Raw genomic sequence first — 22,555 nt, 5'->3', positions numbered from 1 at the left:
CCCAAGGGGGAGCGCTGCTCAGCCAGAAGCTGGGCTCAAGGCTGGCAAGCACAGCCTCTCCCACCTCCGCAGCAGTGCTAAGGATGTCCGACTAAGCTGTCTGTCGGATATCCCCCAAGGGCTCCTGGACTGCAAGAGGGTGCAGGCTGGGCTGAGGGAACCCCCCCCCCCCACCCCAGTGCACACATTTCGTGCACCAGGCCTCTAGTATGTAATAAAGGCTGTCCTCACAGGAGCTGCTAGACATACATGGCAAATGTGCTCAGTTGCCACAATTAGGAATCCTGTAAAATGAACACCCACAGGCTCTTCTGTGTACAGGTACTGAAGGGGGCAGTTGGAAAGGGCCGATTGCCTCTTTCCCCTGGGGGCTGACGGAGAAAGGAGCTTGATCCAAACATAGGATCACGTTGTTTTATAATGTGCAGTTGCCTCTTGGTCTCAAAGTGGGAGTGCTCATCGCCTCAGGAGCCCACCCAAGAGTGACCTCACTACACCCACGCTTGCAGTGCCCAAAGGTGCCTTGGCCACAGCATGGGATTGTGCTGAGGCCAGGGGCTCAAGCCAGACAGGCTTAACAACGTTGCCAAATTGGGGGGATGTTTAAAAAAAGGGAGCTACTTGGGTAGGTAGAAAGGACATTCCAGATAAAAGAAGAAACAAATGCAAAAAGCTGGGTGGGAAGAGTAACTATCATTCATCCATCTGTTCCACATGTTAAAGCCCCTGCTGCCAGGTGCCACCAACCCCTCAGTGAGTTTAATGAGGAAGACCCTCTCAGGGAGAAAGTCACACAAGGACCTTGGGTTTGCTGTCTCCTCTGCCCGGAACACTCTGCCCCCAGGGGGTCACCTCCTTGCTTGGTTTAGACATGTTCAAATGTCTCCTTGGAGAAGCCTTCCTGATCACCCCACATAAAAACAGCATGGTCCAAATCCTTGTCTCCTCTTGTCGTTTTTCTCCATGGCACTTACTGCAGGATATTAAAATACAATTTGTGTGTCCCAGCTGGTTTGGCTCAGTGGATAGAGCGTCAGCCTGCGGACCAAAGGGTCCCGGGTTCAATTCCAGTCAGGGGCACATGCCTGGGTTGCAGGCTCGATCCCCAGTGGGAGGCATGCAGGAGGCAGCCGGTCAGTGATTCTCTCTCATCATTGATGTTTCCATCTCTCTTTCCCTCTCCCTTCCTCTCTGAAATCAATAAAAACATATTTTTTAAAAAAATATGATTTGCCCCAGCCAGCTTGGCTCAGTGGATAGAGCGTTAGCCTGCAGACTGAAGGGTCCCAGGTTTGATTCCGGCCAAGGGCACATGCCTGGGTTGTGGGCTTGATCCCCAGTAGGGGACGTGTAGGTGGCAGCCAATCAATGATTCTCTCTCATTATTGATGTTTCTCTCTCTCCCCTCTCCCTCTCTGAAATCAATAAAGAAATATATATTTAAAAAAATATGATTTGTGCATTTCCTGTTGTCCCTATACTAGAACCTAAGCCCCAGGAGAGCAGGGACTTCCTTATTTCCACACTAGAGGCCCAGTGCATGAAATTGTGCACAGATGGGGTCCCTCGGGGTGGCCTGCAGGGATCAGGCCAAAACCAGCAGTCCAATGCCGCCTGCCGCTCCTGCTCACCCAGGCCCTGCTGCAGGTGGACTCGTGTCCAGTCAGTCATGATCAGGAGAGCCCTGTGTCTGGCACTCGCTCAAGGGGATTGGAGGTGGGGCCAGGATGCATTTGGCCTTGCAGGGGGTGGCGGGTGGGCAATGGGACGCCCTTGCCTGCCTGGGGATCCAACCCACCGACATTTGTGCTGGGTGTCGGGAGCCACCTGGCGGCCACTTTTATATCGTTTCTTCCTTGCAGAGCATCTAGGGAGGGGAAGTGGCCATGGTGCCCGAGGCCGACTTTTAGGAGGCCAGCAGCGCTGTCGGGATTGTGCTGGCGGCACTGTTCCATCAGTGCCTGGCATTCTCCAGAGATTGGACCTACAGAACTACTGAGGGGGTGAGTGTTGGCCTGCTGGGATGGGTTGGTCAGTTGAGTGGCGCTCCTGCTGTGGGAGCACACTGACCACCAGAGGGCAGCTCCTGTGTTGAGCATCTGCCCCCTGGTGGTCAGTGCATGTCATAGCAACTGGTCATTGGGTAATTTGGTTGTTCAGTCACTTAGGCTTTTATATATATAGACTAGAGGCCCGGTGCACAAAAATTTGTGCACTGGGGGGGTGGGTAGGTCCCTCAGCCCGGCCTGTGCCCTCTCACAGTCTGGGACCCCTCGGGGGATGACCATCTGCTGGCTGAGTGTGCTCCCCAGGAGATTGGGCCTAAGCTGGTAATCAGACATCCCTCTGGCAGCCTGGCAGCCCTCGGGGGATGTCCACTTGCCAGCAGGGAGCAGGCCTAGCTGCAGTCGGACATCCTTAGCACTGCTGAGGAGGCAGGAGAGGCTCCCACCACCACTGCTATACTGGCAGCCATCAGCCTGGCTTGTGGCTGAGCAGAGCTCCTCCATGTGGGAGCTCACTGACCACCAGAGGGCAGCTCCTTCATTGAGCAATTGCCCCCTGGTGGTCAGTGTGTGTCATAGTGACCAGTCGTTCCCAGTCTTTCTGCTGTTAGGGTCAGTTTGCATATTACCCTTTTACTATATAGGATAGAGACCTGGTGCATAGTGGGGACAGGCTGGTTTGCCCTGAATGGTGTCCCAGATCAGGGTGGAGGTCCTGCTTGGGTGCCTGGCCAGCCTGGATGAGGGGCTGATGCCTGTTTTCAGGCTGCCTGCACCGCCTTCAGGGTGGGCGTCCCCACTGGGGTGCCTGGCCAGTCTGGATGAGGGGCTGAGGGCCGTTTTCAGACGGGCCAAGCCTGCAACTGAAGCTCCCAACCTCTCCTTTTTTTTTTATTCTGGGGTTTATTTACCTTCTATAGCTGTCACTGGAGCCGAGAGCCGGCTTTAGCTCTGAGGCCCTGCTTCAGCTCTGAGACCTGGCTTCAGCTCTGAGACCTCGGCTGCTGAAAGAAGGTATCTGGGGTTTGTTTGGCTTCTATAATTGAAACACTGTTGTGGTCCTGCTCGCTCCAGCTCTGATGGCTGAAAGCAGGTATCTGGGGTTTGTTTAGCTTCTGTAATTGCAACATTGTTTCTTAGAGTTCAGCTCAGATCCCGGCTTCAGCAGGCGGGGAACCTTGGCTTCCTCCATCACTGGAGCAACCAAGCCTCAGGTTCGCTTCAGCTGCCTGGCTGCTGGCCGCCATCTTGGTTGGCAGTTAATTTGCATATTGCCCTGATTAGCCAATGGGAAGCGTAGAGGAGGTATGGTTAATTACCATGTTTGTCTATTATTAGATAGGATAGTCCCAACACTAGAACAGGACCTGGTACATTGCAGGCACTCAGTACAGGAAATACTTATTGAATGAGTGAACTTACCACCACAGGTAAGTATTGGACACTCTGGGGGAGCAGCACCTAGCTCTCATAACCTTGACTCAACCTAGTCTAGATGGTGGAGGAAGACCAGCTGGAGGAAGTGACATTTGCAGACCGGAAGCAAGCAGGAATTAGCCAGTTAAGTAACAGTAGCTATGGGTTTAAAACTCAAATATTTGGATAAAACATGGAAATGTTTTGAACCAAGCGACCAGTAATGAAAATGGCCCAGGGAGGGTCAACGAGGGACCTGAAGCACAGCAGAAGCCTTTACTGTTAGCAGGAAAGCACTCCATGAGCAGCTTTACCCTGTGCTGGATTCTTAAAAAAACAAAAACAAACTAGAAATATAAGCTGTCTAATATATTCTTTTCATCCTTGCGTGAGGAGATTATATAGATATAGATATATAGATATAGATATAGATATAGATTAGATATATATATATATATATATATATAGAGAGAGAGAGAGAGAGAGAGAGAGAGAGAGAGAGAGAGAGAGAAGAGGAAGGAGGAGAGAGAGAAACATCTATTGATTGCCTCCGGCAGTGCAGCCGGGAACTGAACCCACAACCTGGGTGTGCGCCCTGACGGGAATTGAACCGAAACCTCTGGTGTACAGGACGATGCTCCAACCAGTTGAGCCACCGGCTAGGGCTGTGCTGGACTTGTTGTCTTTGGATATTGACAGTCAAATAACCATTTGTGTGATCCAAATAGCTCCAACTGTCTGTCCAAAGGTTTCCCAACAAAATGATTGATAGGTCCTTCCTCAGGGAGCCTAAGACCGAGGAAGAACTACCGGTGGGCTGACGGGTCCGGGCATTCCTGACGGGCATTCCTGACCGGCTCCGAATGTGCCTGGGTGGCGACCTGGGAGGGTGGCGCGATATTAGGCAGGTCGCGTTGGAACCCAACATCCGCCGAGTCATGCTTCACTTTTCTCCTGGAAATAACATGAAGCAGCGGCGAAGGTCCCAGGGGGGTGATCTCCTGTGTTTCTCTCCTTTCCTGCAAGAGCTGTCTCCGTTCCCGGGCCTAGCGCGGGGTCAGAAGCCATCATCAAGCATCTTCCCGACCTTAGCTTCAGGGAGCCCAGCCTCGGACTCCCCTTCACCCTCCCGGCCTCCAGTCGGCATTCCCAGGCCCTTTCCTCAGAAAGCGACAGGTCTCCCTACACCAAGACCCCCGCTTGCGGCCGCTCGCCAGCCGGGCACTTGTCAGCGCTCAGGCGGGCCTCCGAGCCCGGACCACGGCCTCCCGAGCACCGCGCCCCACCCCCTTCCCGGGGCCGCCAGCCCCGCCCCGCCCCGCCCCGGCCCGCGCCACTTGTTTACGCCCTGGCGCAGCCTAGCCCGACCCTAGGCCCGCCCCCACACGTCGCCTATTGGCGGGGGGAGTGCGAGGCCGGTGCCTATTGGCCGGCGGAGGCGGAGGTAGGCTGCGCAGGGCCCGGGACGGGCAGCGGGCGATGGCGGCAGCAGCAGCGGCGGCGGCGGGGCGGCTGGGCTGGCTGCTGGCCGCGCTCTGTCTGGGTCACGCCGCGGGGGAGGTGGCGCAGGGTCCACGGGTGCTGGGCATTTGCCTGGAGCAGGCCGGGTCCGCGGGAGCGGCGTGGGCGCGCGGAGGGGAGGTGCCGGCCGTGCCTGAGGCCACCTTCCGCTTGCGCCTCTTTGGCTCGGGCTTCGGGAACAGCTCCTGGTCCTGGGCGGCCCCTGAGGGTGCGGGCTGCCCCGAGGGCGAACCGGCCGCGGCGCCCGGGGAGGCGGCGGCGGCCCCGACAGGCGAGTGGCGCGCGCTGCTACGCCTGCGCGCCGAGGCTGAGCACCCACACTCGGCGCTGCTGGCGGTGCGCGGGGAGCCGGGCGGCGCGGCAACTGGGGAGACCGCACCGGCGGCGGCGGCGGCGGCGGCGGCCCCCGCGGGCGAGTGGCATGCGTTGCTGCGCCTGCGCGCTGAGGCCGTGCGCGCGGAGCCAAGCGTCGCGGCCGCGTTCCAGGAGGCGGTGCCGCCCTGGGCGCTTGGCCTGGGGGCTGCGGGGCTGCTGGCGCTGGCAGCGCTGGCACGGGGCCTGCAGCTGAGCGCGCTGGTGTTGGCACCAGCTGAGGTGCAGGTGCTGCGCGAGAACGGGTCGGAGGCGGAGCGCGCGGCGGCGCGGGGTCTGGAGTCGGCGCGGCGTTGGGCCAGCTACGCCCTGAGCGCGCTGCTGCTGCTAGCCTGCCTGGCACAGGCGGCGCTGGCGGTGCTGCTGTATCGCGCGGCCGGCCAGCGCGCTGTGCCCGCCGTGCTGGGCAGTGCAGGGCTCGCGTTCCTGGTGGCCGAGGTGCTGCCCGCCGCCGTGAGCGGACGCTGGACGCTGGCGCTGGCCCCGCGCGCTCTGGCGCTCAGCCGCCTGGCCGTGTTGCTCACCCTGCCCGTGGCCTTGCCGGTGGGTCAGCTGCTGGAGCTGGCGGCGCGACCCGGGCGGCTGCGCGAGCGCGTGCTGGAGCTGGCACGAGGTGGCGGCGATCCCTACAGCGACCTCAGCAAGGGCGTGCTGCGCTACCGGACGGTGGAGGAGGTGCTCACTCCGCTGGAGGACTGCTTCATGCTGGACGCCAGCACCGTGCTGGACTTCGGCGTCCTGGCCAGCATCATGCAGAGCGGCCACACGCGCATCCCTGTGTACGAGGAGGAGCGCTCCAATATCGTGGACATGCTCTACCTCAAGGACTTGGCCTTCGTGGACCCCGAGGACTGCACGCCGCTCAGCACCATCACCCGCTTCTACAACCACCCGCTCCACTTTGTCTTCAACGACACCAAGCTGGACGCCGTGTTGGAGGAGTTCAAGCGAGGTAAGGTCTGGGAATCGCGGAGGGGACCTGAAGGCCTTCGGTCTTCCCTAGAAAGGGGTGAGGGGTCCCAGCCCTGTGGAGGGCAGTGGGACCTCTAAGTGCTCTTTTATTTTTATTTATTTATTTTTTAAATATATTTTATTGATTTTTTACAGAGAGGAAGGGAGAGAGATAGTTAGAAACATCGATGAGAGAGAAACATCGATCAGCTGCCTCCTGCACATCTCCCACTGGGGATGTGCCCGCAACCCAGGTACATGCCATTGACCGCAATCGAACCTGGGACCTTTCAGTCCGCAAGCCGACGCTCTATCCACTGAGCCAAACCGGTTTCGGCAAAGTGCTCTTTTAAAGAAGATGATGGCCTTGCAGCTCTGAAATATCACTTAAAGACTATCGTTCAGAGGGTGACGGCGCTATAGAGAGCAAACCGGGTCTTTTCCTGGGAGGCCCCCAATTCTTAGAGGTATGTCCAACCCCCAGCTCTTTGCCTCTCCAGGTCATTTTTATGGGTTTGGGGTTTGTAGCACAACCAAACTCTCAGATAGAAACTAAAAAATGTAGAAAAAACGTGTCTCCAGATAGCTGTTATTTGACTTCATGTCCGAGCACACCTCGGAGATATTGTGGGCTCGGTTCCAGACCACCGCAATAAAGCCAGTCTTAATGTTTTTGCTGGTGGAGGGTCTTGCCTTCCATTTGTCAGAAACGCAACATCTGTGAAGAGCAATGAGCCTGTAACGTGAAATCAGCCCTGCCAGTGATGTTCCCAGGTGGTGTTCAGGTCACTGAGGGGCTGCTGCCTTCCTGATTACAGAAAAGGAGTGATTGACAAATCCCTTTCCGCAGGTGTGGATGGAATGTCCACTTTGATTTTGCCAGAAACCACTTCATGGATACTGATTTAGTCTCCCCGTCAGCTGTCTTTAGAAAACTTCCCCTTTCTTTTAGAAAACTCCCATAAGGTCTTTCAGGTTCTCCTGTAACTACACATTTTACTCTCTCTTTCACCTTGATGTATCTGAGCAGCTCTTAGGTTGCAGGTAAAAGCCAAAACCTACCCCCCAAGTGTGAAGGTGTGGGCTGCCCTGTAGTCCTTTCCAGGGCCAACGCGATGTGCTCCTTAGAGCGTGGCTGCTCCTCGCTGCCAGCCAAGCTTCTCAGACCTGAACTGCAGGATGGGCACGGGGGACACCCCAGAATTCTGGATCGGCTTGATCCTAAAGGCTGTGTAATGTGAGGCTGGGAAGTGCGTAAAGCCCCCTGATCTTCTTGGCAGCCGTGAGGTGCTGGGAGCCCCTGACGGTGAAGGCAGGGGGACAGGGAGCAGGGATGCAGGGCTGTGTGGAACTGACCCTGTTGCTCCTGCGTTAGCACTGCCGTATGCCAGCCAGTACTGGGCGCTCCTGTGCGTCCTTGCCTTTCATCCTTGCGGGAGGCCTGGGTGTTGCCTAGTTTGGCATTTAATGTTACTGCTGTGCCTCCCATTGGACCGGAGGCTTGATGGGTAGCTCCGACTGCTCTGCTAGAGAATTTCATGGGTGCTCCCAGCTGCCTTCCGAGAAATTGGTCATTCAGCCCCTCTCAGGGGTGGGGAGCCCCCGGGTAGGGGCCAGACTTACCTCCTGGTGGTAAGTACTCCATCTGGGCCGGTGTAGTCTATGCGGTGGCCTGGAGTCAGTTGGGAGGGTTTATTCCTTCCTGCCCCTGCTGCCTCCCAGATTGAGACGGTGGGGAGGCTGGACTTGACACCAGGGTCGTGCTTGTGAGCAGAGCATCTCACCATGACTGGTGTGGAGACCAGTGGTGGGGCGGGGGGGGGGGGGCGGGGGTAGGGCAAGGGCACAGAGGAGAGAGGATGGCGGGCTGAATGGGGCCTGGGGAGGAGACCCAAGAGGGCATTTGGAGGTAGAATTGGGAAGGTTTTGTGGTTGTCAGGTGCTTTCCAGCAAGAGGGAGGAGCTGGGGATGAGCCTGGGTTGCAGGGAGGTGAGGGGCTGAGTGAGGAGTTTGTTCTGGACTTTGGAATTTGTGCAGTGGCCAGAGGCCAAGTCCTAGGGGGCAGGTGACATGAAATTGGAAGGACCTGAGTGGAGGTGAAGGTCTGATTCTGGGTGTAGGAGTGGTCCCTCAACCACAGGAGGGGAGCAGAGAGCCTAACCCTGAGGGTCACAAGCATATCCGGGGAGGGCAGCAGAGAGGCTGTTGAGGAGAGCCAGCAGCTTGCAACACCTGGAAGCCAGGGACAGAGACCACTCACCAAGGGAAGGCGAGTGATGAGGAGAGGATCCAGCAAGCCATGGTGTGGGGTAACAAGGAGTGAGTAGGGCATGAGAGATAAGACAGGTTATGAAGAGCCTTCTGGGAGGTGTGGCTGGAGAGCAGTGGCTGGGAGGGAATGGCCGGGATTAAGATGGGCGAGTCGGGTGGGTTTAGGTGTAGATGTTGGAAAGGAGCCAGGAGAGAGGGATGGCCACTGTGCCGGCCACTCCTGTGCTGGGTGGTGGCCCCAGAGCAGCTGTGGAGAGCCACGCGGGTTTCATGCAGCCTGATGCTGACCCGGTAGCTGCCTGCTGACCACTGCTGCTACTCCTGGAGGTGATGGAGGCTGAGTGGGGAGCGCTTCCCTCCCCAGCCTTCCTCCTGTGGTGAGAGAGGGCCATTCTCAGGGCAGAATGACCACATCGTTTCTGTGAAATCCTGGAGCTTTCTCTGCTTCTTGTGCCAGGCAGTTCTTTGGTGGATGTCTTTACTTTTCCTCACTAGAATCCTTTCTGGCATAACCCCTGTGAGCACAGCACGTTGTAGCCTTGATGGTGCCTGAGGTGTTAGAGTTTGGTCCCCGTCCCGCCTCTGTCAGGCGTGTGAGGTGGCGGTGCCTCTGCATTCCCTCAAGCTGGAGTCTTCGGCATCTTGGCAGCTACCATCCGGCCCCTGTTCCTGTCCTGCTTCCAGAGCCGTCTCTCTGGGACTTTATCGTCTCGGAGAGTCACCTTCCCCGTGAGGAGACTTCAGTCGGCACCGATTATTTTGTGCAAAGATCACCAGGAAGAGTGAGTGCTCTCGGCTGTATTTCCTTTAAAGCCATCAGTCCCTGCTTCCGTGTCCACCCCGCTGAGACGATGCAGGGGCATTCAGCCAGAGGAGGGGTCAGGATGGGCGCGTGTTAGTTTCTGCTTTAAAGGGTCCGAGTTCGGGTTCACTGTCAGAAGCCACAGCTCTGAAGAGTCAGACCTGCCATGGGGAATGTTAGTAATGTCCCTTCTCGCAGGACAGATTCACATAGTGACTTTAAAAGCAAAAGAGGGAAGGCAGAGAAGTCTAAACTCCAAATGCGTTTTTAAGAATATCCTAGAAGCTAGGCGTTCCAGAAGAGCCCTCGAGCATTCACATAACTTAGGAGCACGCTTGTGCCTGCTGACTAAACAACTAGCTAAGATTGAACAGTGGAGCCTTCCCAGGGCTTTCTGGACCCCGCTGTGAGATGTACCATCTGCCTCTTGCTGTGGCTCTGGCCCAGTGCCAGGGCCGATGCCAGGTTTGCAGCCAGCCAGCAGGGCCCATATTTGCTGGGTATTTTATCCTCTTGGATGAAAAATAAACCCAATCCTTCCAGCTGCCCTTTCTCTGTGTCCTTCTACTGCTTCCTCACGGTGGCCTTCTGGTGGACCCCTTCAGAGATGTCTTGAGAGGAAGTCACCTGGCCACTGTTTGAGGGGGTCTTCTATGTGGCAGGTCACTAAGAAACTTGTGCCCATTTCATAGACGTTTGAAGGCAAAGGAGAAGTCAGTCCATCCTGCAGGTAGCCAGCCAAAGCCAGTGGCTCCTGGGAGCCAAGGTGGGTCTTCTGCGATCTCAGAGGCCCCCAGAGCCTGGGATCTGGTTTCAGAACCCGAGAAGGCTGCTGCCAGAGTGGTGTGCCCTGATCTGGCCTGACATTGATGTCATGTGGCAGGGTCCCCTGGCCCTTCGAGAAATGGCGCCTGCCTTTGGTGTGAGCCATTCCCACCACAAATCCCAAGGGGCCGAAAGCAGCCGACTCCTTCAGTGCCGTCTCATCAGGAACAAGCAGATTCTTCTCCGGGGCCCCCTGGCTTTTCCTCTGGGGGCGAGGCAATGTAATATAGTAATTTCCACCTTTAATTATTGAGCATATGAGAGCATCCTCGAGGTGAAAAGAAAACAATGCTTTCTTTAGAAGGCCCGTGGGAGTCACCAAGGGGAGGGCTTTCTCAGATTCAGTGACAGCCAGTAGGGCGTGGTGGTGAAGAGAATGGACTCGGGAGCCAGCTGCTTGCGTTTGAATCCTGGTTTTGCTCTTGGACGGGTCATTGGCCCTCCCTCAGCCTCATTTTCTCTGTGAACTATAAGTGGGGATAATAGTACTGTCTGCCGCAGAAAGGTGTCGGAGGACTTGGTAAGTTAGTGAGTAAAGCCCTTGGTGTCCAGCACAGGGTGAGCATTGAATCCTGCTGCTTAACCCACTGCAGTCAGGCTGTGCTCACAATTGATGGCATCTGAGGTTTGATGAGCTACAGCAAGTGTTATCTTTTTATTCTTTTACAGCCTCATTCCTTTCTTGATCATCCTGCTAGTGGTTTTCTTCTAATAATAATACAGTAACTAGAGGCCTGGTGCATGAAATTCGTTCACGGGTAAGGTCCCTAGGCCTGGCCGGCGATCAGGGCCTTCTAGCTGCTGGCCAGGGCCTTTCTTCATTTTGCGCTACCCCTTGGTGGTCAGCGCACGTCATAGTGAGCAATCGAACTCCTGGTCTCCTGGTCAGACTCCGTAGGGGACACTTTGCATATTAGCCTGATAGATAGATAGATAGATAGATAGATAGATAGATAGATAGATAGATGATAGATAGATATAGATAGCTTTTGCTTGAATCTTCACATTCGCATTCCATCCAGCTTTGGGGCAGAGGTCCAGACCCGGGGGTTGGGGGTTGGGGGTTGGGGGGCATGGATGCTGCAGGAATGGGGCACGCATGCCTAATAGAGATCCACAGAGCATGTTTCTAAACTCAACACATAGAATTGTGATTAAACCCGAGGTATAGAAAGGATGATTCACACAAAGAAGGGAACTTGATTTCTTGCTTTACCAAAAGATTCTTGAAGCAAGTACCCTCTTTACATGCAAGCCCAGGCCAGCCGTTTTCACTAGGAACAGAGAAGGGCGTGGTGGAGCTCAGTCTGCTCTGGGCCCAGGACCTGCACAGCCCAGTTGCCATCACCCATGTGTGGCTCCCGAACTCTGGAGAGGTAACTAGTCTGAACTGAGATGTGCTATAAATGCAGACAGACGCACAGCAGACTTCAAAGACTCGCACAAAAAAGTAAAACATCTATTAATGTATATTGATTGCATGTCAAAGTGGCATTTTAGCTATATTGGCTTAAAACAATAGAGTATCAGTTTATTTCACCAGAGTCTTGTCTTTTTTAATGTAGCTGCTCAAAAATCTGAAATTCCATGTGTGGCTGGCATTGTTGTCTCTGGTGCATGCGTACGGTTTCGTAGATGAAGAGCACTTAGCTAAGGCAGAGTGGGCTCCTGGCGTTTTCCCAACACGCCCGACACTCGGAAAGTGTGGGATTTTTTTCAAGTTTCCATTTCCTTATTAAACAACTAGGCAGGTAACAGAAAGAAGAGGCAGGGGAAGTTCCCACACAGATCCCCTGGATAACCTTCATAGACCTGGGCTTCTGGAAAGAAGGGCAGCTTTCAGAACTGGGAAATCGTTGCGAGGAGGGTCAGACCGGAGGTCCTCTCTCGACTCCACTTAGCCGTCCTGGGGAGCCTCCCTTCCTGGAGTTGGTGCCTTGTGTCCGCAGTTTATCTGATGCATTCATGGCGAAGCCACATTGACAGCATGAGCTGCACAGACCTGGGGCTGACTCCAGCTTGGGGGGCCTTGTGCCGGGGAGTGCAGTGTCTGGGGTTCGGGTTCCTCCCATGTGAGGTGAGGCCAGTCCTCATGAGCATGTTGAGAATCTTCAGTAAGAACCCAGCTCTAGCTGGTTTGGCTCAGTGGATAGACCATTGGCCTGTGGACTAAAGGGTCCCGGGTTCGATTCCTGTCAAGGACACATGCTGGGGTTGTATGCTGGGGTCTTTCTCAGCATCTGCTAGGGTTCAAGAAATCTGGAAAAGGGGCTGTGCATACATTAATAAAGAGGCTAGAGAAGAAATATGAATTTGGAAGGCATTTTGGGGGGAGCCAGAGGAGGCTTAGTTCTAGTAACTAAGTTCCCCAAATCTCCTGACCCGGGGCTTTTTATTCCCACATTTTGCCCTATAGCAAAGCAGATATACATATCAAAGGTAAGGTTTGGTAAACAGTAAAAGATTATCAGGTTGGGGGAACTGCCTCCCACTGTTCAGCAGCAGGTAATAACATGCAGATTTTCAGCCCTGCTGAAGCCCCAAGGTTCATCAACCTTTTGATGAACTTGCATTTATGACCTGCTGGAATTAGCCTCTAGCAGTTGTAGGCTCGATTCCCCAGTAGGGGGCATGCAGGAGGCAGCCAATAGATGATTCTGTCTCCTCATTGATGTTTCTATCTCTCTCTCCCCACCTTCCTCTCTGAAATCAATAAAAATATATTGAAAAAAAAAACAAACAGAAAAAAACCCCAGAAAAGTCACACCCAGTGCTTGGTGGGTCTTAGGGAAACAAACATCAGCATCTGTCCTGCGGGCTTATGCAAGGTGGAACCCTGTCACAGGCACGTCCCCTCCTCTAGGGAAGTCCCACCTGGCCATCGTGCAGAAGGTGAACAACGAGGGGGAAGGGGACCCCTTCTACGAGGTCCTGGGCCTGGTCACCCTGGAGGACGTCATTGAGGAGATCATCAAGTCCGAGATCCTGGACGAGTCCGAGGACTACCGTGAGTCTCGCCTCCTGGCAGCTTTTCGGCTCAGCTGGCCTGGGGCTCCCTGAGGTGTGTGCTTCAGTTCCAGGCATGCCGAGCTGTTCCCCCCGTTCGTCCCCTGCGTGGACCAGTGTTGCCCCTCACAGGAGAGCCCCCTTCTGGGGGGGCAGAGCCATGGCGCCCCGTCCACCCATGGCCTTGCAGCTCCAGCGCTTGCTGGGGCGCCGCTTGTTTCTTCCATCTGAGGGGCCTCTGTCCTTATGGGCGTGTCCAAGCCTCTCTCCTCCTCACTCCTTCTGCTTCTCATGTGGTTTGTACAGTGTCTCCTCAAACTTGTCCTTTACTAAGAACCTGTCCTTTACTAAGAGGGTCTTCCCAGAACGTGTCCCTGGGGCCCGTGGTTGTGTCTTAGGAGCATCTGCCTCTTAGGATGGTGACAGGTCTGCAGGATGGACATAGGGCCCTTGCTCAGTGGCTGGGGCCTCCCATGGCACTTGGGACACAGGCCACCCGCCTGTGTGTGCTGTCAGGAGAACTGCTTTGCCCGCGATGCGTCCCATCCTGCAGCATCTTTAGTTTCATTCCTTGGGCTGCTCCAGGCTCAGAGCTACTAGTGAGCTGCCACCGGCTAGCACCAGGGTTCCTCCGATGCCTGCTTCCCGGCGAGTGGTCTTCTAATGACCATACGTGCCTGTCACTTTGCTTCTGTCGGTCTTGTCAGCATTATCTTCTCCCGCCTCCAAGGAGAGGTACTTTCTCGGGTGTGGCTGCATGTAGGCCTCTAGCTGTCTGTCCTTGAGCACCAGGATTACTGTGTGGTGGGAATGACAACCGGGCACCATCCAAGGGTGTGTCCTGGGGGCTCCGAGGTGTCTCCCAGGAGCCCCCTGGCTTGTGGAGGGGTGCAGGCAACATGCCCCTTGGTTTAGTCACGTTGGTGGGAGGGCTGCGGGTGCCTAAGCTGCCTTCTGCTCACCATCTCAGGAGACACCACGGTGAGGAAGAAGCCTGCTGCTCTCAGTGTCCCTCTCAGGCGGAAAGAGGAATTCTCCTTGTTCAAGGTGTCTGACAATGAGTATAAAGTGAAAATCTCGCCTCAGCTGCTCTTGGCCACCCAGCGCTTCCTTTCTCGAGGTGAGGATGAAGGGTGGTTCTTGTCCCCACTCTCTCGCTTACCAGTCCTGGGTGTCAGGAGATCCTGGGGCAGCCCCTGCCTCCCCATCCCAGTAAGCAGGAGAGTGTCCAGGAGCACCTTTGTGCTCCTCCTGGCTGTCCTGGCAGCAGAGACACCCTGCTGGACATTCTCAGGTCACCCAGGGGACTGCTCTGCTCCACCCAACATCCAAAAGCAGGGCCAGGCTGCTGCCACCTGGGCGAGCCTCCACCAGGAAGCCTTGCGGTGGTGTGTGTGGCTGCCAGGTCCTCTTGTGTTGGGGAGGGGACTCGGCTCGAGGGCCAGCCAGGAGATTCCAGGTGGGCAGCAGGCGTTGGTGTGGTTACGCTGGCCGCTTAGGGCCCAGTGGACACTCTCTTCTCTCTGCCGTGGGCAGAGGTGGATGTGTTCAGCCCATTGCGAATCTCCGAGAAGGTCCTGTTGCACCTGCTGAGGCACCCCAGCGTCAACCAGGAGGTGAGGTTTGACCAGAGCAACCGCCTGGCTGCACACCATTACCTGTACCAGCGCAGCCAGCCGGTGGATTACTTCATCCTCATCCTGCAGGTAACAGGAGCCCGGGCCAGGCCCCCACCTGGTCGGAAAGCAGGGAAGGGTCTGAGAGAGGGAGGCACATCTAGGTACACCCCTGCGTAATCAGAGTGGGTGCTCTCTGCTGTGCTTCCTTCCGGCAGGAAGCGTAACGTGTGCGCATGTTTCTCTCCACCTCCCAGGGCAGGGTTGAGGTGGAGATCGGGAAGGAGGGCCTGAAGTTCGAGAACGGGGCGTTCACCTACTATGGCTTGTCTGCCCTGACAGCCCCATCCTCGGGTGAGCTGCAGCCCCACCCCCGGGTGAAGACTGGGCTGGCTGAGGCTCTCCCTCTGCTGTGGCTGGGTCCCTAGGACCAGGATTCTGCCCTTTTCTCCCTCCAGCGCTCGGCCCCTACAGGGTGGTCTGCTTCAGGACCTGCTGGACTTTCTCCTCTCGGGGTCGTGCGGGAAGGGGCAGTGTTTTTTCAGGGCTGCCCCCTCCCATCCCTGTGACACCTTTCCCTGGAGGAAGCTGTTTGCCATAGTCCCTCCCGGTGTGACTGTGGGGTGGCTCTGGAGGCTGTGCAGTTGTCCCCACCACGGTGGGCTGCCCAGCTCCCAGCAGGGCTTCCCATGACTGCTTGCTCCTCTCCCTAGTTCACCAGTCCCCAGTGTCCTCGCTCCAGTCCCTCTGCCATGACCCGCAGCCCGAGCCAGCTGACGGCACCCGCCACTCCACGTATTGTCCTGACTACACCGTGAGGGCCCTCTCTGACCTGCAGTTCATCAAGGTTTGGACTGCTCATTGGTTCTGGCCTCTAACCAGCTTTGTGTCCCCAAAGTTAGACCACCTGGTCACCAGTTTGTGTGAATTGAGAGTAAATTCCTAGGAAGTTGGTCTGAGATGTCCCAGAGCAAACCTTGAACTGGGTCTGCCTCCTCTGACTGCTGCTGCTCTGGGCCGAGGCACCCGTTTCCTTCTGATCTTGAAGACACGGTGCTTGATTGCCCTTAGCCTGTGGTTCTTCCTTTCTCCTCATCCTGCCTAGTGTGACTCTCCCACCTGGTTCAGGGCTTGTGGGCAGGAGCGGGTGGTATGAGCAGGCGCTTCACCTGCTCCGTAATGCGTTCTGTCCTCCAGGTCACGCGGCTACAGTACCTCAATGCACTCCTGGCCAGCCGGGCCCAGAACCTCCCACTGTCCCCTGAGAGCTTGGACCTCCAGGTCATCCCAGGCAGCCAGACCCGGCTCCTTGGTGACAGGACGGCCGCAGCAGCAGGTGAGCCCGGAGGCCACATTCTGCGCGTCGACCCAGAAGGCACGCGCCCTTCCGGGCCTTGCTGCTGGCACGCACACACACCGGCTCTCTGCCCTGTGTTCTTCTCTCTTCCTCCCCTTTCTCCCCGGCCTCTCTTCTTGCTGTTTTTAATAGCTTGGATGACCCCGAGCTCTGTAGACCAGCACGCACTTGAGTATATGAAGTCAGCATTTTCTCTTGAGAGCCTGTTAGGGGGTTGACTTAGGGGATAGTTGTTGAGTGGGAATAAGATCACATTCAGATGTGGTCATTTAGGACTAGGGTGAGGTCACCCAGAGAGTGAGGGTTTGGGTACCGGTGGGCCTGGCTCCGAAGGCGGGTGGCTGGTGCGCACATCCAGCTAGAAAGGCCCCGCTCGCATCCGCCCTGGGCTCCTCTGGGCAAGAAGCTTGTGTTGGAGGCACAGCTTTGTGATGTGAGATGGCAGACCCCACCTTCCCCAGGTGAGGAGGGCGGGTGCAGAGGAGCCGGTGGAGAGGGGCTGTGGGAGGAGTGGCAGCATCTGGGAACCTTGCCCTTGTTAATCAAGAAGGTTCCTTTACTCTGAGCTCCTCTTGGGTTGGGGTCAGAGACGCTCCGGGGCGTGGCCTCCCTGGAGAAGTGCCTGGCTTCCCAAGGCTGCAGGCGGAAATGCCGGCCTCGCCCTGCAGTGGGGACCCTGAGCTCCGCACTTCACTGGTCCTGACTCATCTGAGACCCTGTCCCTGAGGTTGGAGACGGGTAGTTACGCTCATTTTCCAGATGAACATTCGGAGGCTTGGAGCCTGTGGTGCCTCACAGAGAACAGCTCTGCCTGCTCAGATCATGCTATAATACAAAGATACTTTCTGAGCCGTGAGGTGCAGGTGCAAGGGATAGCAAACCCACCCTGGGCCGGGTTGCTGGCTTGGCCAGTGCCCGCCCCCCCCCCCCCCGGGGTGTTGGGAAAGGGCGTTGGATGGGGTGCACTGCTTCAGTCCAGCGTGTGGGCTGCCCAGGGCCCCTCCCAAATGAACACCCACGCCACCTCGGGGGCTGGTGAGCTCCTGGGACGGCCTTTGATTTTGTGACATCCCCTTGTTTACACTGTCCTACTAGACTTGGGTCTCAGAACAAGTTTTTTATGGAGCCTTTGGTTTTGGTTTTCTCGTGTGGGAGCCTTTCCTGGCCCCATCTGCTACGCAGACTGTGTGTGTCGTGTTGAGAGTATAGACTTAAGTCTAAGAAGAATGGTTTTCTCTTCATTTCATCTTTTGCTGAATTTCCAGAGGTTTTTTTAAGTCCTTTTCTGGCTTTTGCTGCTTGTAGTCAGTCCCCTCAGGGAGTAACTTATGGTGAGCCTGTGCGTCATGTCCCCTTTGTATCGGACACCGTCCTGCTCTGTAGCCATATTGGGAGCCGTTTCCTCCTGAATGCGCTGACATCGCCCCCATGAGGCGCACCGCACCCACTGTCCTTCTGCTCCTGGCCTTGGCTCTCCGGCGTCTTGCTGCGGCCTCTGCTACCCTGGAGGGCTGACTGTCACTGTCACTCCACGCATGGAGGTGTCACGTGCACTGCTTCAGGAGTGTGGTCAGAACCACTCCCAGAGAACACGCTCAGAAGCACGGTGATTTTTGACTACCTGTATAGCAGGGTTAATAAAGTAGACAGAAGGTTGGATCTGGCCCTTTGCCTGTTCTTGTAAATAAAGTTGTGTTTTGTTTTTTAAATATGTTTTTAGTGATTTTTGAGAGGGAGGGGGAGAGAGAAAGAGAAACATCGATTGGTTGCGTCCGCACGCCCCCGACATCCCAGGCATGTACCCTGACCAGGAATCGAACTGGCAACCTTTTGGTGCATGGGACGATGCTCAACTAACTGAGCCACACCGGCCAGGGCATATATAAAGTTTTATTGGGACCCACCTGTTTGTTCACAGATTGTATGTGGCAGCCTTTGAGCTACAATAGTGGAGTCAAATTGTCACAGAGGCCATGTGACCTGCAAAACCTGAAAGTACTGGCCTTTTAAAAATATATATATATATATTTTAATTGATTTCAGAGAGGAAGGGAGAGGGACAGAGAGAAAAACATAAGTGATAAGAGAGAATCATTGATTGGCTGCCTCCTGCCCGCCCCCTTCTGGGGATCGAGCCCGCAACCCAGGCATGTGCCCTTGACCGGAATCGAACCCAAGACCCTTCAGTCCGCAGGCTGACGCTCTATCCACCGAGCTAGACTGGTTAGGGCAGAACTAACCTTTTACAGAAATAGTTTTCTGACCCCTGACCTGCATTTCACAGTACCTCCTCCACATTCAGCATTCACAGAACTGGACTTTCAAGGGAAAGTTCACTGAAGACCCCGTGTTCCCTGACCCCCTGTTCCAAGCAGCCGGACGCAGAGCGCATGCCTCTGCCTGGGCTCCTGCCCAGCAAGTGCCCGTCTCCTCGATGCTGCGGGCGGAGGCTCTGCGGGTTCGGCTCCATAGCTTCTCCTCTCTTTCTCTCTGCTCTCTCCAGCCTGCCCCGTACACCTTTCCCTCTTTGGCACATTTGGAAACTGCAGTTGATAATTGACTGGATTAGTGAGCGTTTTTTTGTTTTAAGAAAACACCAAGGTAAATACCTGCCCTTTCCCCTGGCTTGGCTCTCCTTCCCCAGCTCTGCTGGGAGGCGCCCTGAACCCGCTTCCCTGGCCGGGGGCATTTCTCCATGGTGCGCGGGCCCTCCCTGTCCCTTCTGCTGCTTTTCATTTCATTTCTCTGGGGACAGGAGGACTCATGGCCCCCCGCCCCGCTGTGGGAACTAAAGCTCCCTTCCAGGGCAGGCTCCCCCTGCCCAGCACACGGCCTCGGCCTCCTGTGGCCGGAACCCAGCCCCTGCTTTGCTGCCTCAGTGATGACCATGGTGTCTGTGAGGCCGTCAGGCCGACCGTTTTCCTAGCTAGCCACTCCCAGGCCTGCCTCGACACCCCTGAGGCGCCTCTGCCTGCCCTGCCCCTTCCTGTCTCCCAGAGGATCGTCACGCTTTCCGTCCTGGTAGTAATTCTCCTTTCCCTCTCTCCTCTAGGGTCCAACCACGGTGGGCCCGGCCTCCCAGCGGAGGAGAGCCCTGGGCGGAACCCAGGAGTGTAACTGCTTGCCAGGCAGCCCAGGCCTGGGAGCGGGCAAGCACGTGGGGAAGCAGAGAGCCCAGCCGCCCTCACCCCCTCGGCCACGTTTTAGAGGCCTTCTAGGCGCAGGGCCGGAGCCCCTGCAGGCTGCCTCCTCTAGAAATGGGGTCGGCGGCACAGCCCTCCAGGCCTGCTTCCGAAGGGATGGAAGGAAGGACACCATTCTCCGTGGCCGGGCCCAGCCTCCTCCGTGACGGCCACGCCATGTTGTGAGTGCACGATCGCGGCCTTCCTGTGGCCGCGGCCTGTACTCGCTTTGCTTCTCTGCCAACCGGCTGCTGCTGGCAGCACTTTCTGAGCAACAAGAGCACCAGTGTCGGCTGGGGGTGCAAACCCATGGCCTTGTCATGGCGAACTTGGCGGCTTCCGACAGTGCCACATCTCGGCACGCCCCAGCCTGTCCTTTGTGCCAAGCCTGGAAGCACAGTTCCTCACAAGTCGGTGCCACTAGTCCTGCCCCTCCCGTGGAGGTGGCTGGCTGACCCGGCAGAGCCCCGAGCAAGTCGCTGGCCCCGCGACAGGACGGCGGGGACGGAGAGCCCGGCCACGGAGTAGCTGCCAGCCGTCCTCACCCCCCCAGGCCACGTTCTGTGTTTTAACGAGAGGTCGTGTGTGAGAGGAAGGGCTCTTCTGCTGCGCCCCATCCTTTCTTCATGGTCAGATCCCAGGAAGAGGAACCAGCTACTAGACCGATTTCACGCCTTCCTCCCGGGCTTCCGGCGGGCGGGCGGGCTGTGGGGCTGTGAGTGCGTGGAGAGCCGTGAGGGAGGGAGGGTTGGATAAGGGCCAGGTGGGTCCCCGCCACCTTTCTTTCAAAAAAACCCAAGATTTCTGTCTCTGAAACATTTCAAGCTTTTGCCTGTTTCCCTTCCCTCACTATGGGTTCTAGAGAATCGGGAGCAACAAGATTCTCTCTTGGTTGTTTGTCTTTTCCTTCCTGTTTATTTACCGTCCACGGTTCAGCTGCGCAGAAGCGGGCAGCACAGGGACCTAGGATCTTAGAGCGGGAGGGAACGGAGGGTTTCTGGAACCTTTCTCAGAGGAATCTGGGTCCTTATCTGGGATCAGCAGGAATGAAGGTCAGAGGGTGGCCTGCTTGCTGAGAAGCTGTTCTCCAGGAATTCACCCCAAGAGCAGAGTCCGGGGTGGGAAACGGCTGGTCAGGTCGTTATTCTGTGTCTGTAATGCCGACGGGGTGCCTGGGGGTGAGCTTGCTGGTATCAGTCTGCCTGTGCAAGTTGCAGAACCTGCTGACGACATTGAAGACTTAACTGTACTTTACAGTCACCTCTCTCCAGAACAGGGTTCCCCACCTGGGCTGCAGTTAGAATCACCCGGCAAATTAAACATACCGAGGCTGTAATGGGGCTGACATCGGGATTTTAGTTTTGAAATAACTTTAGATTCACAGTAGAGGTCCATGTACCCTTCATCTGGCTTCCCCTAATGTTAACATCTTACATCACCTCAGTACCTTTATCAAAACTAAAAGTTAACACTGGTACAAAAATAACTAAATGACACTTCATAATATGGATATTACTTTTTTTTCTACCTATTTGTTTTGAAATTACAGATTCATAGGAAGTTGCAAAGATAGAGGTACCCTTCATCTTGCTTTCCTCCATGGTTACATCTTAGTTATAATACAGTATCTAACCAGGAATGGACACTGGGCAGTGAGGATGGTTTGTTATATGTCATCTCATGTGTAGCTTTGTGTGACTGCCGCTACAGTCTGCACACAACTGTCCCATTACCATCAGCATCTCCCTCTAACTACCCTTTTAGAGCCACACCCCCCACTCCCAGCAGCCATCCCTAATCCCTGGCAACCCCTGATCTGTTTGTCATCTCCAGTTTTGTCATTTTAAGAATGTATAAATGGTGTTGAAAAATCTGTAACCGTTTGGGATTGGGCTTTCTCAGCATATACTCCGATACTCATGCGGGTGGTTGCGGGGCCCACGGTTCGTCCCCTTGGTTGCGTGGTTTCCGTGGTGTGCTCGTTCTAGTTACGGACATGGGGGTGGTTTCCAGTTTTTGGCTATCCCGAATAAAGCTGCTATAACATTCATCACAGGTTTTTGTGTAAATGTTGGTTTCTTCCTCTGAGATAAATGTCCAGTAGTACAATCACTAGATTACATGGTCATTGCATGTTTTGTTTTTAAAAATTGACAAACTTCCGGAGTGGCTGCGCCATTTTACATCTCCACCCGCAACGTGTGTGACCCAGTTTCTCCGAATCCTTGCCAGCGTGTCGTATTGTCACTTTTAGCCATTCTGGTAGGTATGTTGTAACATCTCGTTGTGGTTTTTATTTGCATTGAGAGAATGGCTAATGTGTATCTTTTTATATGCTTATTCACTCCATGAAATACCTGTTCATGTCTTTTGCCCATTTTCTAATTGGATTGTTTAATTTTTTTTTACTGTTGAGTTTTGTTATGTTTTTTAAAATATATTTTCATTTATTTCAGAGAGGAAGGGAGGAGAGAGAGAGAGAAACATCAGTGAAGAGAGAGAATCACTGATTGGCTGCCTCCTGTGTGTCCTGACTGGAAATTGAACCGTGACCTCCTGATTAATGGGTTGATGCCAAACCACTGAACTACACTTGCCGGAGTGCTGTTGAGTTTTATGAGTTCTTAATATGTATTCTAAATACTAGTCCTTTTTTAAGGTTTTGGTTTACAAATAGCTTATTTTTTCATCCTCTAAACAGCATATTTTACAGAGCAAACATTTTTAATTTTGATAAAGTCCTGTTCACAGATTTTTTTTCTCTTACTGATTATGCTTTTGATGACATGGCTAAGAATCTGCCTCCTGCCAGATACTGAAGATTGTTTCCTATGTTTTCTAAACTTTATAGATTTGTTTTACATTTAAGTCTGTGATCCATTTTGAGTTAATTTTTGTGTAAGGTATGACATTCTGGTCAAGGTTCTTTTCTCAATTTGCATTTTACTGTTTACTGATGAGATTGAGTGTCTTTTTATGTGTTGATGGACAATTCATGTTTTCTTTTCTGGGAAATGCCTGTTATATCTTTTGTCCTTTTTTTATTTTTAATATGATTTTATTAATTTTTTAGAGAGAGAAGAAGGGAGAGGTGTAGTATGATAGAAACATCACTGATAGGCTGCTTCCTGCACCAAGCCAGCAACCTGGTTATGTGCCCTGACCGGGAGTCAAACCAGTGATCTCTTGGTCCTGGGCCAAAGCTCAGCCACTGAGCCACACCAGCTGG

The 22,555-nt window shown here is 54.8% G+C and overlaps 1 protein-coding gene across 2 annotated transcripts; it reads left to right on the top strand.

Annotated features, from left to right (window-relative positions):
• Positions 1-4,901: 4,901 nt before the first annotated feature.
• Positions 4,902-21,381, top strand: CNNM3 (cyclin and CBS domain divalent metal cation transport mediator 3; the record flags this gene model as incomplete). Of its 2 annotated transcripts, XM_081100928.1 has the most annotated exons (9): positions 4,902-6,267; positions 13,029-13,172; positions 14,142-14,291; positions 14,708-14,877; positions 15,045-15,141; positions 15,501-15,634; positions 15,985-16,123; positions 18,648-18,745; positions 19,197-21,381. In XM_081100928.1, the coding sequence occupies 8 exons, from the start codon at positions 4,902-4,904 to the stop codon at positions 18,695-18,697; spliced, it is 2,250 nt and encodes a 749-aa protein (XP_080957054.1). In that variant the 3' UTR covers positions 18,698-18,745; positions 19,197-21,381. The 2 variants fall into 2 exon arrangements, with proteins under 2 accessions (XP_080957054.1, XP_080957053.1); XM_081100927.1 differs by lacking the exon at positions 18,648-18,745.
• Between the last annotated feature and the right edge of the window lie 1,174 nt (positions 21,382-22,555).

The sequence above is a fragment of the Myotis nattereri genome (genome assembly GCF_964212035.1).
Source record: "Myotis nattereri genome assembly, chromosome: 10".
NCBI classification, from domain to species: Eukaryota; Metazoa; Chordata; class Mammalia; order Chiroptera; family Vespertilionidae; genus Myotis; species Myotis nattereri.
Note: the sequence above shows the minus strand (reverse complement) of the source record. Positions and strands in the feature narration are given on the sequence as shown.